This window comes from Cucumis sativus, chromosome 3, assembly GCF_000004075.3.
Source record: "Cucumis sativus cultivar 9930 chromosome 3, Cucumber_9930_V3, whole genome shotgun sequence".
NCBI classification, from domain to species: Eukaryota; Viridiplantae; Streptophyta; class Magnoliopsida; order Cucurbitales; family Cucurbitaceae; genus Cucumis; species Cucumis sativus.
The window spans coordinates 12,756,004-12,772,292 of NC_026657.2; the positions used below are offsets into that span (position 1 = coordinate 12,756,004).

The 16,289-nt window shown below is 33.6% G+C and overlaps 3 protein-coding genes across 7 annotated transcripts; 1 reads left to right on the top strand and 2 right to left on the bottom strand.

Annotated features, from left to right (window-relative positions):
- Positions 1–5,212: 5,212 nt before the first annotated feature.
- Positions 5,213–6,181, bottom strand: LOC101217276 (3-hexulose-6-phosphate isomerase). Its single transcript, XM_004140732.3, has one exon. It carries the CDS (start codon positions 5,942–5,944, stop codon positions 5,339–5,341), a length of 606 nt encoding a protein of 201 aa, XP_004140780.1. The 5' UTR covers positions 5,945–6,181; the 3' UTR covers positions 5,213–5,338.
- A 1,219-nt stretch (positions 6,182–7,400) lies between these two features.
- On the top strand, positions 7,401–11,288 carry LOC101216877 (ADP-ribosylation factor-related protein 1). Of its 2 annotated transcripts, none has more exons than XR_004215216.1 (8): positions 7,401–7,737; positions 8,988–9,169; positions 9,289–9,429; positions 9,747–9,855; positions 9,973–10,034; positions 10,332–10,435; positions 10,638–10,807; positions 10,960–11,232. XR_004215216.1 is itself a non-coding variant. In XM_004140731.3 (8 exons), exons 2-8 carry the CDS (start codon positions 9,077–9,079, stop codon positions 10,974–10,976), a joined length of 609 nt encoding a protein of 202 aa, XP_004140779.1. In that variant the 5' UTR covers positions 7,401–7,737; positions 8,988–9,076; the 3' UTR covers positions 10,977–11,288. The 2 variants fall into 2 exon arrangements, 1 of the variants encoding a protein (XP_004140779.1); XM_004140731.3 differs by having other exon boundaries at positions 10,638–10,720; positions 10,960–11,288.
- Positions 11,289–11,358: 70 nt separating this feature from the next.
- On the bottom strand, positions 11,359–16,146 carry LOC101215200 (methyl-CpG-binding domain-containing protein 13). Of its 4 annotated transcripts, none has more exons than XM_011652841.2 (6): positions 15,679–16,146; positions 14,572–14,700; positions 14,361–14,456; positions 14,064–14,210; positions 13,058–13,226; positions 11,359–12,781 (listed from the first exon to the last, which is right to left on the bottom strand). In XM_011652841.2, exons 1-6 carry the CDS (start codon positions 15,760–15,762, stop codon positions 11,613–11,615), a joined length of 1,794 nt encoding a protein of 597 aa, XP_011651143.1. In that variant the 5' UTR covers positions 15,763–16,146; the 3' UTR covers positions 11,359–11,612. The 4 variants fall into 4 exon arrangements, with proteins under 4 accessions (XP_011651143.1, XP_011651144.1, XP_011651145.1 ...); XM_011652842.2 differs by having other exon boundaries at positions 14,572–14,680; positions 15,679–16,141; XM_011652843.2 differs by lacking the exon at positions 14,572–14,700 and having other exon boundaries at positions 15,679–16,141.
- Between the last annotated feature and the right edge of the window lie 143 nt (positions 16,147–16,289).

Consider the following 16,289-nt stretch of genomic DNA (forward strand, 5'->3'; position numbering starts at 1 on the left):
TTCGTTTTGAGTGACAATTTATAATTACTTCATTTATTGTTTATGTGGCTTGATATTGGATATGTAAGGGATACATATAGGTTAAAATTCTAAATAAATTGGAGTCAGTGAAGAGATTTTATTTTCTTAATTAATTCATTTATACTATTTATATATGTTGTTATAATATATATATATATATATATTATATGCGTTTCTTGGTTGTGCCTCATTTTTACACGTTATGAGTGCTAACTCTAGCCTACTCCTCCACTGAAAGTAGGTAGGATTTTCTCACTTTATTATAAAAATGTTATTTTTCATATTTTATGTATATTAAATTTCTGATATAATTATAATATTTTAAAATAATGTTACCATGTCCGATCTTGTAAAACTAGAATTTACAACCTTTACATCAACGATAGCAATTAGTTACCATAGGTTCTTGATGTGAGATGTATCTCGGCGCCATGAATATGAATCTCGCAGATACAATTAAATAAAGAAATACAACAACCAATCAAGAAACAGTAAAAGTCATTATTTTCCTTTGTCATCAAGGATTTAAAATTAGAATATTTAACAATAAAAGATCCTCGTACATTGTGGAGTAAATTGAAAAAAAAATAATTAATCATTTAAAATTAGTTCATCTTGCGCAAGCTCGTTATGATGGGATAAATTTGAGAGTACAAAATTTTAAATCAATAAGTTATTATAATTTTGAATATATTATTTAGAATTAGACATGTTGAAAAAAAATATTTGCTACTTTATTTTCATATATATTAAATATGATCTGGCAGCAGCAATATCGAGAGAAAAGTTTTACAAAACATTTTGAAATCATCTCGTCTTATTGTTACCGAACAAAATAACAGGTTGTAGATGAAAAACCACAAATCCTGAACAATTGGAACAAAACCATTCCTTGAGGCGAGTGATCTTGTGAATTTTCATCGCAGAAGGGATTGTGGTCGAAGTAATAAAGATTGTGGTAGAGGAAAAAATAATTATTATTTTCGGTGTTGGTCACTATAATAATTAAATTTAAAAAAAACCACACGAAATGATGAGTATTAAAGTGAAGGCTCCACAAAATATAAGAATACAAAAATGGATGAAGAACTATTGATATATACGACTAGACATTGATCGCATGTTTGTCTTATAAATCGAAACACTTATAATATTTCCATACCAAGTCTCCTTAGAGAAGAAAAAATGGGGAAAATGTAGAGGTTGATTGTGTCTATCAAGATAATGATATATTTGATCCATCAAGTCTAACAAACTTGGATGTGGTAGGTTTTTTTGGAACTCCTTAAGAAAATCAAAATTCACAATTGACAATGCATTTTTCTCAAGTTAATCAAGGAGAAATCCACTTAGTTTTAAAGATATATGTAGATCTATTAGCCCACCAAGTGGACCATTAAAGTATTTTATGATATCAGTAGATGTTCATTTTAAGTGTCTATGCCAAGTGATAATTCATAACTACTCCATTCACATATATCTCAATATGACACACCATTAGTGTTCATTTAAGTCACCACCTACTTGCCATTTTGCCTATAAGTGAGATATATATCGACTAAAAATTCAAATAAATTGGAGTTAGTGAGTGGAGAGAATTTGTTTTCTTTTAACTTTCTTAATTTATTTATCCATATTATTTATATATTCTATTTTATTTATAACCATAGTATTATATTTTTTTGGATATGCGTATTCTTTATTTTTACGACATATATAAGATTATTAAATCATATAGATTAAATTTTAATTTTTAAAAATTTTAAAAACTAAATTCTAACCATTTTTAAACAATATGAACTTTGACTTTATATATATACATACATTTTGTGTTATTGAGAATGAGACAACTTGTAAATTGTAAATTGTAATTACGGTGAGAAGAAACTTAAATTACATGGAAACCCTACACACAACTATTACTATTGTGTATCTTAACTATTATAATTGCCTGTTTAAAAAAATGATAGGTATATTATATGAAATAAGTCGTGTAGAATTAGTGATATACATTTAAAATAAGTTTGATGAAGCTACATATATGACATGAATGCAAATAGGCATTATTGATCATTTAATAATGCGTACAGTGGATTGATTAATTAGAAATAAGTAGCAAATTGAATTAAGATGTTGAGTTAGAGGTATATTAGAGTTAGAAAAGAAGTATTTTTATATATGAATAAAATTAGGAAAGTGCATAATGATAATAATAGTAAGGGGAGAGGGGGAGAGGTGGGGGATGGAGAGAGCGAGTAGAGAGAAAAAGAGTAGTGGGGGAGGTGGTGAAAATATCTAGAGGGGATTTAAATAGTGAAAAGAGAGATATTTTAGAAGGTGAACAGAGAGAGAAGGAAAAAGATCTGAAGGCTGGTTTTTGTGTCCCACACACACACTCACTTTTATTCCAGTTGGCCGATTCTGACCATTTTCCTCTTTCTTTCTTTCTTTCTTTCTCTTTTTTACTATATTTATTTACTATTCCCTCCATCATCTTTAATTTAATTGTTTATCGTCTCATTAAATTATGTTTAACAAAATATCTTATTACAATCAAACCAACTTTGGGTACATATCATCAACTATCCCTTTTTATTTACTCTTTTCTTATTCATTAATTAACCCCCAGCCAGCCCATCAATAATATTTTCATAAATTTTAAGTTTTGTCCCACCATTTTTATAAGTTATTTCTTCCTCGATTTATAATATTATGATTATTATAAATATTTACCGATTTCCTCCTTTTCTTCTTTTGAAAGCATCAAATACATAGAAATTTAAAATCACATATTATTTCTTAAGCGGACAACTCACGGAAGGGCTGTGAGTTTGTGTGATTATACCTCATCAATACACCCATTTATTTCTTACATAATATTATCATTTATTATCCTTCATTTTAGACCTATTTTTCCATTTCATGCTAAATTCTGAACCAAAAAATAACTTAATTATTACAATAAATATCTTTTCACTCACCTATATACTTACCTGCTTTCCTTTCATTCCTATCCAATCTTAGGACGTAATTTCTATATCCTTCACATGAACAAAAGAAGTATACTTTGATTGCTTAATTATTCAATATCAATACAAAATAATAAAATCAATGTTTAATATAAAAATATTCATTTGTTTTTATTTTATGTGATTCAATAATTAATTAATAGAAAATATATCATAAATAAGTGCATTATAAATTTAACAAAATGTACTAAAATATTTATAAAATATAACAAAACTTTATATTTCATAAGTGAATCCACCCAATTAGTGGTATTGATAAAAGCTTGTTATTCATCCATAAAATATCTGAAATTTTGTTATATTTTATAAATATCGTCAATAATCTTGTTATCGTTATTTACGATAAATTTTTTAATAAATAATTCTAAATTAAATTTATGATTACATTAATTACTTGCCAACTTACCTTTGATTCTTTTTATTTATTATTTTTAAGAATTAAAAAAAATAAAAGAAATATTTACCCTTCATCCCAATACTTCACCGCACATTTTACCATTTAATCTAAATATTTGATCAATTTTACCATTTTTACCCTTTTCCACTTTTTTTATTTACAAACTTTCCTATATTAATTATCTTAAATACCAAAATACATAAATTAATTTTCTAAAATATTTGAAAAGTCCAACATTTAAATTCCAAATATTTTAACATGTAAACACAAAAGCAAAGTTATTTGTTATCCAAACCTATCCTAATAGTAATTATAATTAACTTTAAAACAAGTTTTTAAATATATGTAAAAGAAAAATTGAACTAAAAATAAAATATCTTTTAGAGATTATTAGATGATATGTAAATATAGGGTTTAAGAGATTAAAAGATAGACGTAAAGAACTATTCTATTTTTAGTTTAGGCATCAATTTAGTTAAATTGAATCTTGCATTCATCGGAAACATAATTGTTGAATAAAGCAAACTTTGTTGACAACTTTTTTTTTTCTTTTTAAGTTATCAATATCCAAACACAAAAATAAACCCACTGTCCAACGTCCAAATCTTATTTTAGTCAAACCATTTACTTTTCCACTTTTATAATTAATACAAGATCATTTCGAATCAAAATAGTATGTGAACATTTAAAAATCGATCTAAATTTCGAAACATTTATCAATCCTTTTGTTATCCACTAGATGAATATCTTGAATAATACAATAATTAACGTTTTATTTTGAATGAATTTTTTAATTGATTATAAATATTTTCTTTGTTTTAATTAATGGCGATTAAAAATTTTAGATTGACTATAATATTAAAAATTTAGAAGAAAAGACACATGTCAATTTTGTGAGTTGGATTCAATGGAATTGGATATCAAATTAAATTTAGGTGTTCAAATGCAAATATGTATAAACAATTTTGATGATTTTTGAAATATAAATAACGACAAATAATAATCATAGGAGTATGAAACAATAAACCCAAAGGCGAGGGTCTCGACCAAATGGGTGGGTCTTGTACGCACCCACACCCCTCAAGAGCCATTACCATTTTGATGACATCTATACGAGTCTTGATCATTCATCATCTAATTTCTTCTAAAAGAATTTCTAGTAAAAAGTTAATCAACACATCGACATGAATTATATTAAATAAAACTTAGGAATATGATTCAACCTAAAAATTAGAATAATCGAACTTATTAGGCACACAGAGATCCTCAAGCAAAGACAACACCTCAATACATATCATCAATTGTGTTGAAAACTCACATCTTCATGGATACTGCTCGTCTCAAGTAGGAGTGAACATTCGAACCAATTTTAAAAATCAACCAAATCAATTTGAAAACTTAATGAAACCGTTTAGTCCAATTTGGAAATTTTTTAAAACCAAATTAATCAATTTATTTGATTTTAATTTCAAACATTGAATAGTATTAAACCATGGTTAACCAGAAGGATAGATAGATTATGTTGAAGGAAAATCATGGTACAACCTAAAATATTCGAGTTGACACAAAAAAAAATGATCATATTGGTTGAATATGCAAGACTCAACCGAAACAAATTTGAATTGGGTTGATGAGTTTGTTCTTTTTTTTTTTTTTTTCTATTTCTAATTCAATCCATCCTTACAATTTGGATTGAGTAAATGGAGTTGATTGAGTAATTATAGATTTTTTTGAAGAGGCTAATGGATGTATACATAATTGAAACTGTTTTGAATGGAAGGATAGATTTGTCTTCCCAAAAATATATTCAATAATACGTATATAAGAAAACAAAATCTTTATTTAAAATTAAAACAAAAATCCAACCACGATCACACTGAATCTCATCCATTCATTCAAGATTGGTGTGGCGTGATCGGACGGCCTCAGGGCTCTCTCCCAACACCTCACCTATCCGATACACCACCATCTCAAACAAAACAAACAAAGCTCCTTCATACAAACTCCCCATCGGAAGCAGAGGCCGCCATTCCGCCGCCTCCCCCGATTCCTCATCGTCCGCCATGGTCTGCGCCGGAACGTAGCAAATCACATCCGCGTACTTCACAGACGACCCATTCTCTGGCTGGGCCGTCAGAACCAAAACTCTCCCGCCCTTCGATCTGGCCACGGAGCAAATTGCATCCACGGTCGAGAATCCCCCCGGGCCGGCCGACGCAATTAGTAGGTCAGAACCGGCGATTGGAGGCGCGTTCATGTCAAAAACTTGATGCGAGGAGAGGCCGAGATGAGCGAGGCGCATACAGAGGGCTTTGAGCATTAGGCCCTCACGGCCGACGCCATAAAGAAACACCCTAGCCTTACGTTCCGCGACGGAGGAGAGCTCGGAGACCAAGATTTCGAGCGGCGGCGCGTAGGGTTGCGTGGGTTTGGAGAAGATGGAAGCAATTTCGGAGCATATTCGGGAAGCAAGAGAAGCCGGTGATTGGGAAGCCATTGAAATGGGATTTTCGAGAGCTTGATCGAGACTCTGTTAGTTTCAACGGATATTGTTTAAACTAGCGAAATCAAGGAGTTTTTGTTACATGTAATGCCCTTGTGGTGGAATCTTTTCGAATAGTCCTCTGGTATCATGCCACGTATAATTAGAGTCCATTGTTATTGTTTTTCTTCAAATTGGCATGTGGTTGTTTATGCTTTCTTCTCATCTAACTATACTCTATACATAACTTCCGTATCCAAATCTATAATGAAATACATAAGTTTTATCGTTTTGTTGATAATTCACATATATTTGTCCAATCAAAGTTGTACAAATTAAAGGAGTGAGTCTTTTAAGTCTCAAGAAAAATCATAGTATAAACAACAATAACAAATATCAACCCTATTGAACGGCTAAATTAGTTGTAAGGATTGACTCAACCAATTTTACTACATATCTCAAGTTTGACTTAATGCAAGGTGCATCTCACAAATACTCTTGGTAATATTAATTTGAAAAAAAGACTTACAATGGGGAGGAGTCAATTACAAACAATACTACCTTGAATGTTTTCTTTATATTTATCAATTATTGCTTAGACAATAATTTGTATTTGTATTTTTAATTCCTATTCCTTCACCACTCAGGACAATTTTTGTTCATCAAAGTTCTATGGCAAGAATCTGTCATAGATGATAGCTCTCTGTGATCTACTACTTCATCTACAATAGCACTAATAGAACTTCAAGCTCTTGTAAGATAGGTATCAACGATTTTGCTGCTCTGTGGCACAATAGATTACACTGCTAATGTGCTAACTCTTTTACCCCAGCTTCAAATCCTCCTTGAATGACAATTATATATGAAAGATGAAAGAACTTGAGTTTTATATAGCTTCTGATTCAGATAGCAAGAAAGCCATTGAGTGTAAATAGGTGCATTGATTTTAAACAAATTTCAAATAGAAATATTGCTCGTTACAAAGCATAGTTTGCTACCAAAAGCTTTTCATCAAAAGAAAGAAGTGAATTTATTTGAAACATTTTACATTGTAAAATAGTCTATCCCCGTAACATTTTTTTTTAGTCTCACCAAATAATGAAGCAAACACAATATTTGATACTTTATGATGATATAAATACGTATGCAATGCAACCATAATAGTTGTAAAATAAAGTTATTATTGCGTACATCATTCCAACTAGTAATATGACTAATGTTTTAAAAGAGATGAGGAAAAGTTGTCCAACAAAATTTAAGGACATTTTGACCCAAAAACTTAGAAATTGGTGAAAATAACTCAATTAATTCAATGATAAACCCAATTAAGAAATTTCATTTTTTTCTTTAATTTTCCACATCTACCAATAAATTACATGTTATCACAACTCTAAACCCAAAACATAAATTTACTAACATCAACATATTAACTCCAAATTTATGAACATCACTCGATACACTAAACCACTCTTGGTTGAATGATAATTAATGATTAATAACTAATATGCACTTCTTTAATTTTAACCACTTCTCCTCCATCCCCAAATAAGAAAAAGAAAAAAGGAAAACAATTAGTAATTTGGTAGGGGTGGGGGTAATACCGGTATTGATAGAAGAAGAGAACATTGTGTTGCAATTGCGGCAATCGGGAGAAATCGAAACACAAGAAGCTTGATTTGGTTCTATAATTATTTGACGAAGAGACAGAATTTCGGTTACTTTCAGACGGTGGGAGCTCGTATTTGCTGCACTGGAAGCCAAAGCCCTACACTTGTAGCAGTTCTTTCAGTAATCCTTCCTTTCCAAGAGTATGAATCCGATTTTCTTATTTATCGATCCGAATTTTTAATGGGTTTCAATCAAAATCTATTCAAATTGCCTGATCTGATTCATTTTCTTCCATATTTGAGCTTTCGGTCCCCGAATCTCAACTCGGCACTTTTCCATTTTCATTTCCACTCTTTTTCATGATGGAATTCTCCCGTCTCCCATTGGAATTGTTTCGGGCGTTCAATTGATCTTTTTTTATTTTAATGTATCGAGTAACAAAAATTCTTATATGAAATTGATTTCGATACATATCACACGGTTCGTCATTTGGAATACCTTGTTCCGTAATTTTAGTTTCAGCTCGTGGATCTGAATTTCCGTAATCTATATGCTGATTGTTGCCCCTGAAAAATACTTCTCCGTCTTGTAGATGGGATGTTTGGAATTAGTGTTAAGAATCCATATTTGATTTGTTATGCAAGTATGGATTTTTGAGTGAGATTGTGAGAGTGTTATTAATTAAAATTTGATGGTGCCAGGGAGTTTGGTATTGTATTTTCCCTTTTCCACAACAATACATTTCAATGGTAGTTGCTTTTAAATTTCAGTAATGTTTTAAGCAGGCTTGGAATGCAGTTTTATGTCTGAGCTTTCATTGACTTTGCAAAATCTTTCGCAGATTGCTTGAATTTCCAAATTTGAGCTTTATTTTGGAATTCTTATGGAACCAAACATACAGTTTGAGAAAACAGTCTGGTATACTGATGAGTTGAAGATATCCAATGGACCGGGGGGGGGGGGGGGGGGGGATGTTAGTTATGGAGCAGGTTGATGGTTTTAGAGAGTTGACACTTGCGCTGAAACAAAATCTTTCATTGAGTTTGTTGAAGCTTAATTGTATTTTATTATTTTAATCTGGACTAAAAACTCAAATCGCCTTCCTAGAAATGAATGAAAAGCAATTACGAGGTTGAAATCAATTCGCTTATTGTGATTGTCCCAATGGTTAAGTTGTAACTATTCTGGTTAAGAGGGCGAATATTGCATGGTTTGATGCTTTAAGGAAGAGAAATTCATACCCAGTCTTAGATTCTTTATACAATTTGTCACTACTATTGTATCGTTTGTCTGCTCTGCATCCCCTGTTTTGGTTCTAGAACAATAAGGTTAGGGGTGTGGGGCTAATTTACAGTCTGAATGTAGTTTCTAGTGGAGCTATGATCTATATTTTTATTTGATTTCTTCGATATTCAAGGAAGTTATTTCTATCTTGTTTTTGGAGTTGCAGAATAAATAGGCCAAAGAAGGGTTTGAAGTGATGACGTTTGACCTCAAGGGTTAAGAGAAACTAATACCCGAGTAAACTGAAAAGACACAATGTTTTCTTTATTTTATGGCCTGTGGAAGTACCTATTTAGTAAGACAGAGTTTCATGTTCTCATACTAGGAATTGACAAGGCGGGGAAAACAGTAAACCTCTTTACTTGACTAACTGAGCATAGTTATTTCATCAGATTTTCCATTTATGTTTTTAGCACCTTTCTGGACTTACTAACTTCTTTCCATTTACTTGTATCTCTTTCCTATAGACTTTGCTTGAGAAGTTGAAGTCCTTATACTCAAACTTGGAAGGGCTCTCCCCTGATCGGATTGTTCCAACTGTTGGACTCAATATTGGGCGTCTTGAGGTGTTGAATGCAAAGCTTGTCTTCTGGGATCTGGGAGGTCAGGTATGGATATACAATGAGCCAATGTCTTGTTATATGAAATCATTGAATGCAACACATGCATGTTTTTGTTTGAGCTGAAATCCATCACGTTAACCGTGCTGGTCATATATTGTAGTGGTATTTAAGTCGGCAGATTCTTATGGTGCTACCTTTCTTTCATTATGCAAAATACATTATGTAAAGTCTGAAAGTTTTTGCTTGAGTTCTGCAGAATTTGTCTCTTTCATCTTTGTGAGGGGTTGAGGGTGGGGGTTAGAAAAGGGGATTTCAATATCTTATTTATCTTAGTTCTTTTTTCTCTTTTGAAATTATTGCAGCCTGGCCTTCGTTCTATTTGGGAAAAATATTATGAAGAGGCACATGCTGTGATCTATGTGATTGATGCTGCTTGTCCTTCAAAATTTGAAGATTCCAAATCTGCACTGGGTATGTGATAATATAGGATGGTCATATCTTAATTGCATTGGTAACAGAAGGGTTCTACGGCTACATGATCTGAACTTGAATATGATGCATTGATATTATTTTGGATTTCTTTCCCAGAGAAAGTTCTTCGACACGAGGATTTGCAAGGAGCTCCACTTTTGGTTCTAGCAAACAAGCAGGTCAGAACCAGGGATATGCTGAACTCTTTCACATTTTCTTTTCTGATAACCTTTTTCCTGGTTAAGGACAAGTTCATATAACATGAAACTATGAACCCTGCTGCAATATGATGAATAATTTGTTCATAAATTTGAAATTTATTTATTCGGTCATTTGAAGGATTGATGAAATTAAGCTATATTGTTGACAATCATGAATACCTAATATTTTCTCCACAAAATCAAATTTGTTGTCACATCTTGCTTTTTTCTTACATTTATTTGGTCGTGGCATCATTTGAATGCATGAATGTGTAGGATCTTCCGGAAGCAGTATCAGCAGAAGAACTTTCTCGCTATCTCGATCTTAAAAAGTTGGACGAAAGAGTCTACATGTTTGAAGCTGTTTCTGGCTATGATGGGTACGTGTGTGTAGCCAGTTTGTAAATTCAAGAACTTGACATTTGGGTTTTTATTATATGCAAACTAATGGGTTATGGGATGGAGATCCAGCGATGGTAGACATCTTAATCTTTGCTTTATGCCCGTTATCATCCATTAAATTAGCTTTCACCTACAGATAACATGTTAGAAAACTGAAACTCTTCATTCTCTTCGTTACAGGATGGGGATAAAGGATAGTGTCGAATGGTTGGTAGATATAATGGAAAGAAGTAAAAGAACCGAAATATTGAGAGCTCGAGCAGGTGGGGCTGGTCTCCGTTCTGCTTAGATCAAATACGAAACAATTATAGTTGGTCTATATTTCTTCCATAAACTTGTGGACAAACCAGGTTCCATATTAAATCCTACATGCTTTAGAAATCTAGGTTCTCCCAGGAAATCTGTTTGCTCTCTACATTCTTTTTAAACCGTTCAAGCTGAAACGCTTCATATTTGCCACTTGACTTTTGGTACTTATTGTGAATGTTCTTCTCGTTTACAGGTGTTAGAGGCCCCTAATTCGAATTACATCTTCCTGTCCGAGAGCATCCACTCGATCTGGCTTCCTGTTATCTAGCTTTACTACAAAATGTAAAGATAATATTGATTCAAAGGCTAATTGGTAGCTTTAGAATTCCCACCACTGAAGTACAGAATTACGTGTTTGAACCTGGGAATGTTTTTCATAGCCATTCTTGGCTGACCCTATTTCATACGAGTCATCTGAATTTTGTCATCCATTTTATAAAGTTGTTAATTTCTAGTAAGTTGTTAATTTCTAGTGTTACAGTAGTAACGTTGAATTTCAATGTATTACAGTGTTTATTATCATGATTGGATCAACTTAAAGATACACTAATCTAGATTGAACTGCAAATTAAATTACCCATACTAGGTCAGCTAACAGAAGGTAACTTAGAACTAAGTCAAAATCAAGTCCTGTTTGTAGCATACAGCACATTAAGTTGCCCATGTGGTAAGGTACAAAACTTGGGCAAAAGAGGGTTGCCTGACCACAACTAACAAAACTAGTAAATATAACATGAAAAACTAGTAAATATAACATGAAAAAGGGAAAGGTACACAAGAAGAAAAACTTTTTTTTTTTTCTTTTCTATGCTGCCAACCAAAACTGTACATTTTATGAAGTTGGTATTAGTGCCTTTGGAACTCGTTTCTGTTCCTTTCTTGGTGGTGCAAACCTGTTCCACAGGTTTGGAAGTTAATCTTAGGAGATGCACCCAGTGCTTGGATAGCCTGCTGCTTCTGGCTAACATTAGTCTTGCAGAAATAATCCAAACCAGGCTGATCTGAGGCATTTTCATTAGTTTTTTCTGTTTTTGACGTGCTAAATTGGTAAAAGTAATCCTCAATATCCCGATTGTTGTCGAGTGGGATTTCACCGGTTAGAGTTTTAATGGCAAATTCTATACAAGGGTCTGAAAATATTTCACCAACTGGCAACTCCAGAGTTGATTTTAGCTTCTCAACATTATTTTCGACTTTCCCAACTCGAGCAACAGGAAGTTCTGGACATGCCACTTTCTCATTAAGCTTGTTTTCTGGTCCTGAGTTACACCTCTCATTTGGAGTAAAGGGAGTGAAAGGATCAACATGGTTTGGCGTGAGTGATGCATCTGAGCTTATGGATGCATCCAAAACGTCCCCAGTAAGTGTTTTAACTGCGAATGCAATGCAAGGATCAGTCAATAAGTCCTCCATCGGCAGTTTAAGAAGAGGGCCTTGTTTTTTAACATTGGCCTTATCTTCAATTTCCACCATGCCTACATGCTTTTCCAGAACGTCCTCTGGAGGCAGAGAGGATTCAGGTTTTGGTTGCTGTTCATATGCATCCGCAGATTTCATCTTCATAACGATGGACAAGTCGACACAAATATGTGCTTTTCCACCTGAATCTGGACTTGTGTTAATTTTAGAAGGGTCAGCTGTGCTGTTTGTTTTATGCTTTACATCGGGATTCTCAGGACATTGAAATGCCACCAACTTCGTTGTGCTGGCTACTTGCTTATCAGACTCCTCACATGCAACTGAACGTGCTCGGCGACCTGTCTTAACTTGAAGCACTGGCTCAGCTTGGAGACCTGCAAGTCGTTTTGAAGCACGGCGTGGCAAGTTTATGTCGTTAGTTTTCCTTTGTCTCTTTCTACTCTCACCCTTTGTTGCTCCATTTTCGATTGGGCACTTGTGTTGGATAAATTCTTTAGGTGTCAACACAATTTCAGAAATATCGTTCTTTCCATCTGATTGCTTGAGACCTTTTGCATCTGTTGGAGTTGAGCAATGTGGCTTAGCACTTATCCCTCCTGCGGTAATTTAAAAATTCACATTAGATATAATCTTCAATTGGCAGAAGCACTCAACATTTTCATTTCAATTTTTTCAGAAAAATTAAGGAAAGGAAGAAAAAACCCTTTTCTAGAACAGAAACTGAAATCTTTAGCTAGATTGTTTAAAAAGCATGAACCTTCCACTCTAAACAAACCTCTACTTTACACAGAGATAAGTGATGAAGATAGGAAAGAATGGGGTGTTTGTCAAATTAAGTATGTCACACTAAAGCTGCATGTTCAGAACAATACCAAGGCTTGGGTCAGGTATTGGAAACAGCACGGTTTCTCCAACACTAGCATTTGGAAACATAGCTTCACCATCCACCATTTCACTGGGTTCTGATGTGTTCTCACTCCATATAATCTGTCTCCTTGCTTTGCCAATAGTTAGCACCTCTTTCTTGGAGACAACAGGTGACTAATAGAGAAGGAAATAAGAAATTTAGTGCTAAGGTAAGAATAATCAACTTAAGTTTGAAACAGTTTTCTTTTTGCACTTCCGGTTTAAAATACTTCAGAAGCAGGAATGTTTAGTGCAACTAGTCAAAGAAACAGAATAATTAAGAAGGAAATGATGTTATTTACTTATCTATCCATGTTTAGGGACAAGCAAGTAACCAAGTTGTTTCCAATCTCAACTCTACAGTCTAATTCTCGAGAGAGAAAGAAACCTTGCGCTATTGTAATACAACCATACTTAGGGTCTGTTTGGGAGGCTGAAATATAATGAGTTTGTAATGGTTTGTAATTTCAAACCTGCATTTGGAATGAGGGCTTTGGGCCCGGTGTGTAATCCCTATTACATTTCCTTCCCACCCTTTTCAAACCAACCCCCCAACCCTATTCTCCACTGTTATCATGTTTTACGATCCTAATTCAATATTGGTTTTAACATTTCAGTGTAATCTTGATGACATTTCAGTCTCTCAAATTGTCCTTGATTGCCAAGTAGTTACTAGAATATTATTTATGGGTTCCATCAATTTGAGATCCCTGATTGAAGTCCAAAATTTATGTACATATTTTAGATGAGATGAATTCACCCAAATTTCAGCCGTTGATACATAGAGAGAATCGATGAGGGCATAAATATTGAATTATGTGAATAGCAAGGACCCACATTGGAGAGAGAGAACCGACGAGGGGCATCACTCCAAAATACTACACTTATTTCATTAAGTGATAGTTGAACCAACTGATGAAAACTCTTGAGACCCTAATCATTTTTAACTTTGAGTACCTCGAGAACACTTACAGAGATTTCATCATGTTGAAACTCAATGTTGTTGTCTCTCTGGTTCCTTGATTTATGTGTTAATCGGCTCACCTTGCCACTTGTTAGATACCGATGTACATCCCTTATTGAACGAAGTGCATTTCCATTTACTGGATCAATGTAAGACTGCAAACAGAAGTTCATTTGTTAACATTCATGTTGTTTAGCATGTCACTAGCTTTAAGGCACTAAATATATAAATGAAACAGAGTGCATGGTTAGATAGTATATCCAAATTCCAAAGGACACAACAAATAGAAATAGATGATAAATTACTGAATCTCTTCTTATTCTGTTAGCAGTCTTCGTTTCTCTGATTTCTCCGATCCATCCAGTAGGTAAATCTTTTGCTATAGTCTTCTTAACTTCCACCTAGATTGCTTGAATAATAGAAGTTTTTAAAGAAAAATCAATAAAGTTCATAATCCAAAAGACCAGCGAATTGGAACACAAAAAATAGAGTAGAGGGTAGATTTTTTTGACAGACATTGTTCCCTGGTTCCTTGACGGTTCTGCTCTCTTCAGATTCAGGATGACAGATAGCTGCAGTTTTGAGGTATCTAAACACCTCTGCCCTAGAATTAAATCTCATTTGACTTGAGGGTTCAAAATAATACTGCAACATTAGAATCAGTCACAAAGATCCAACTAATTATTTATCTTAAAATGAACAGAACATTATTGGCCACCATCAGTTATCTGATCTTTATACAGACTTCCTTTTCGTATTAACATTCCACATGATAATAGGATTCATGGTTATCAAATACATATTTGAATACCTTTTTCTTTTTCTCTTATCAAAAAAAAAAAAAAAAATACATATTTGAATACCAAAAGCAAATAACCAGAAGACATTAGGAGGAAGAAACATGTTCTTTTGTTAAGATGTTAATGGAAGTTACACTAACGCAAGCTTTAGTTGCATCTTGCATCTTTTGAATGAAAAATGACATTACAGTTTGCTGTTTCACACAAGCCTAAACAGAAAGGGCCTAACAAGAGATAGTTCATTCACAACGCAAATAGAAACTTTAAACTGATGGGAAAACTTGGCCAAAAATTATATGAGGGAATCATAGCCATAGGAGCTGAAGAAGGCAAGTCATTTACTCAGATCAGAAAGTCATAGGAAAGTTTTAGCAAATAGGTCCAATATCAGAAGCATACACAAGACAACACACTTTCTCCCCAAATATTAGTCACCTATCTCCTTTCTTTTAACTGTCTACACAGCCAAAATTTCCCATCAGAAGTCATAGTTTCTAACACCTAGGTGAGCAACACTCCAAAGGCCTCGTACTAATGAAATCAAAAGGCCTCCTCATAATAACGAAGATATACTCATTATCGTCCCTTAGGCCTTATCTATGGGACTTCGGTTGCATTCCCACCACTAACTAACAAGGCAAAAAGAACACATTTTCCGTATACACCAACAGCACACAAGTTGAGCAGGAGAGTGAAATCAAATCAAGAGCTAGTTGTAACAGCAACGTAGAACATAAAACTTACAAAACAGCTAAAGATCTACGAAATGCAAGTAAAAAGAAATCAAAGGGAAAGAAAACCCATTGACAAGAAAAATCAGTACCTTATCCTTTTTGCCACTCTTCCTCACTTTGACTTTCACAGTCCAGCCAGGTGGTAGCAAGTCTTTTGAATTTTGGTTCATCATTCACCCGGAAAACTCAGACTTTCCGTTCACCCACCGGTCAATCTCAATAACCCTCTCTATTTTTCGCTCTTTCAGGCACCCAAGTTTCTGATTTTAGAGTCAAATCTCTTGAAGAGGACGTTAGAAATGGAGGATTCCGACAAAATATTCTTTCAAAACCACGTGTTCTGAGAAATACCCTGCGAGTCATATAAACGTGTCGGAACCCCATGGATTATCCTCTACAAGTCTTCCCTTAAAAATTCTGTACAACCCATCTTTGAGGATCTTGGATTGGTTCTTTGGACCCGAAAAAGGAGGTGAATTCAAATGTTACCAACGGTTAAGGTGGAGGAGTATGTTAAGTAATTGGAAGTAAAGCAGAGGATTGAAAGCGCTAGAGGTTCCGGTAACGTCTACTGTAACGGGGGAGTAAAGAGATGCTGTTTCAATGTACCAAATGTTATTACCTTTTTTATGGGGAATATCGAAGCTTAAATTAATCTTAACAGTTGAGGTGCGAATTCTAAGTTGAGAATCTGAGATTT

Coding starts and splice junctions, on each gene's coding strand:
- LOC101217276 (XM_004140732.3), bottom strand. CDS start 5,944: ATGGCTTCCCAATCACCGGCTTCTCTTGCTTCCCGAATATGCTCCGAA.
- LOC101216877 (XM_004140731.3), top strand. CDS start 9,077: ATGTTTTCTTTATTTTATGGCCTGTGGAAGTACCTATTTAGTAAGACA. Junction 9,430..9,746: donor TCTGGGATCTGGGAGGTCAG/GTATGGATATAC, acceptor AAATTATTGCAG/CCTGGCCTTCGTTCTATTTG. Junction 10,035..10,331: donor TGGTTCTAGCAAACAAGCAG/GTCAGAACCAGG, acceptor ATGAATGTGTAG/GATCTTCCGGAAGCAGTATC.
- LOC101215200 (XM_011652841.2), bottom strand. CDS start 15,762: ATGATGAACCAAAATTCAAAAGACTTGCTACCACCTGGCTGGACTGTG. Junction 14,701..15,678: donor AGAGTGGCAAAAAGGATAAG/GTACTGATTTTT, acceptor CTAATGTTGCAG/TATTATTTTGAACCCTCAAG. Junction 12,782..13,057: donor AATACCTGACCCAAGCCTTG/GTATTGTTCTGA, acceptor AAATTACCGCAG/GAGGGATAAGTGCTAAGCCA.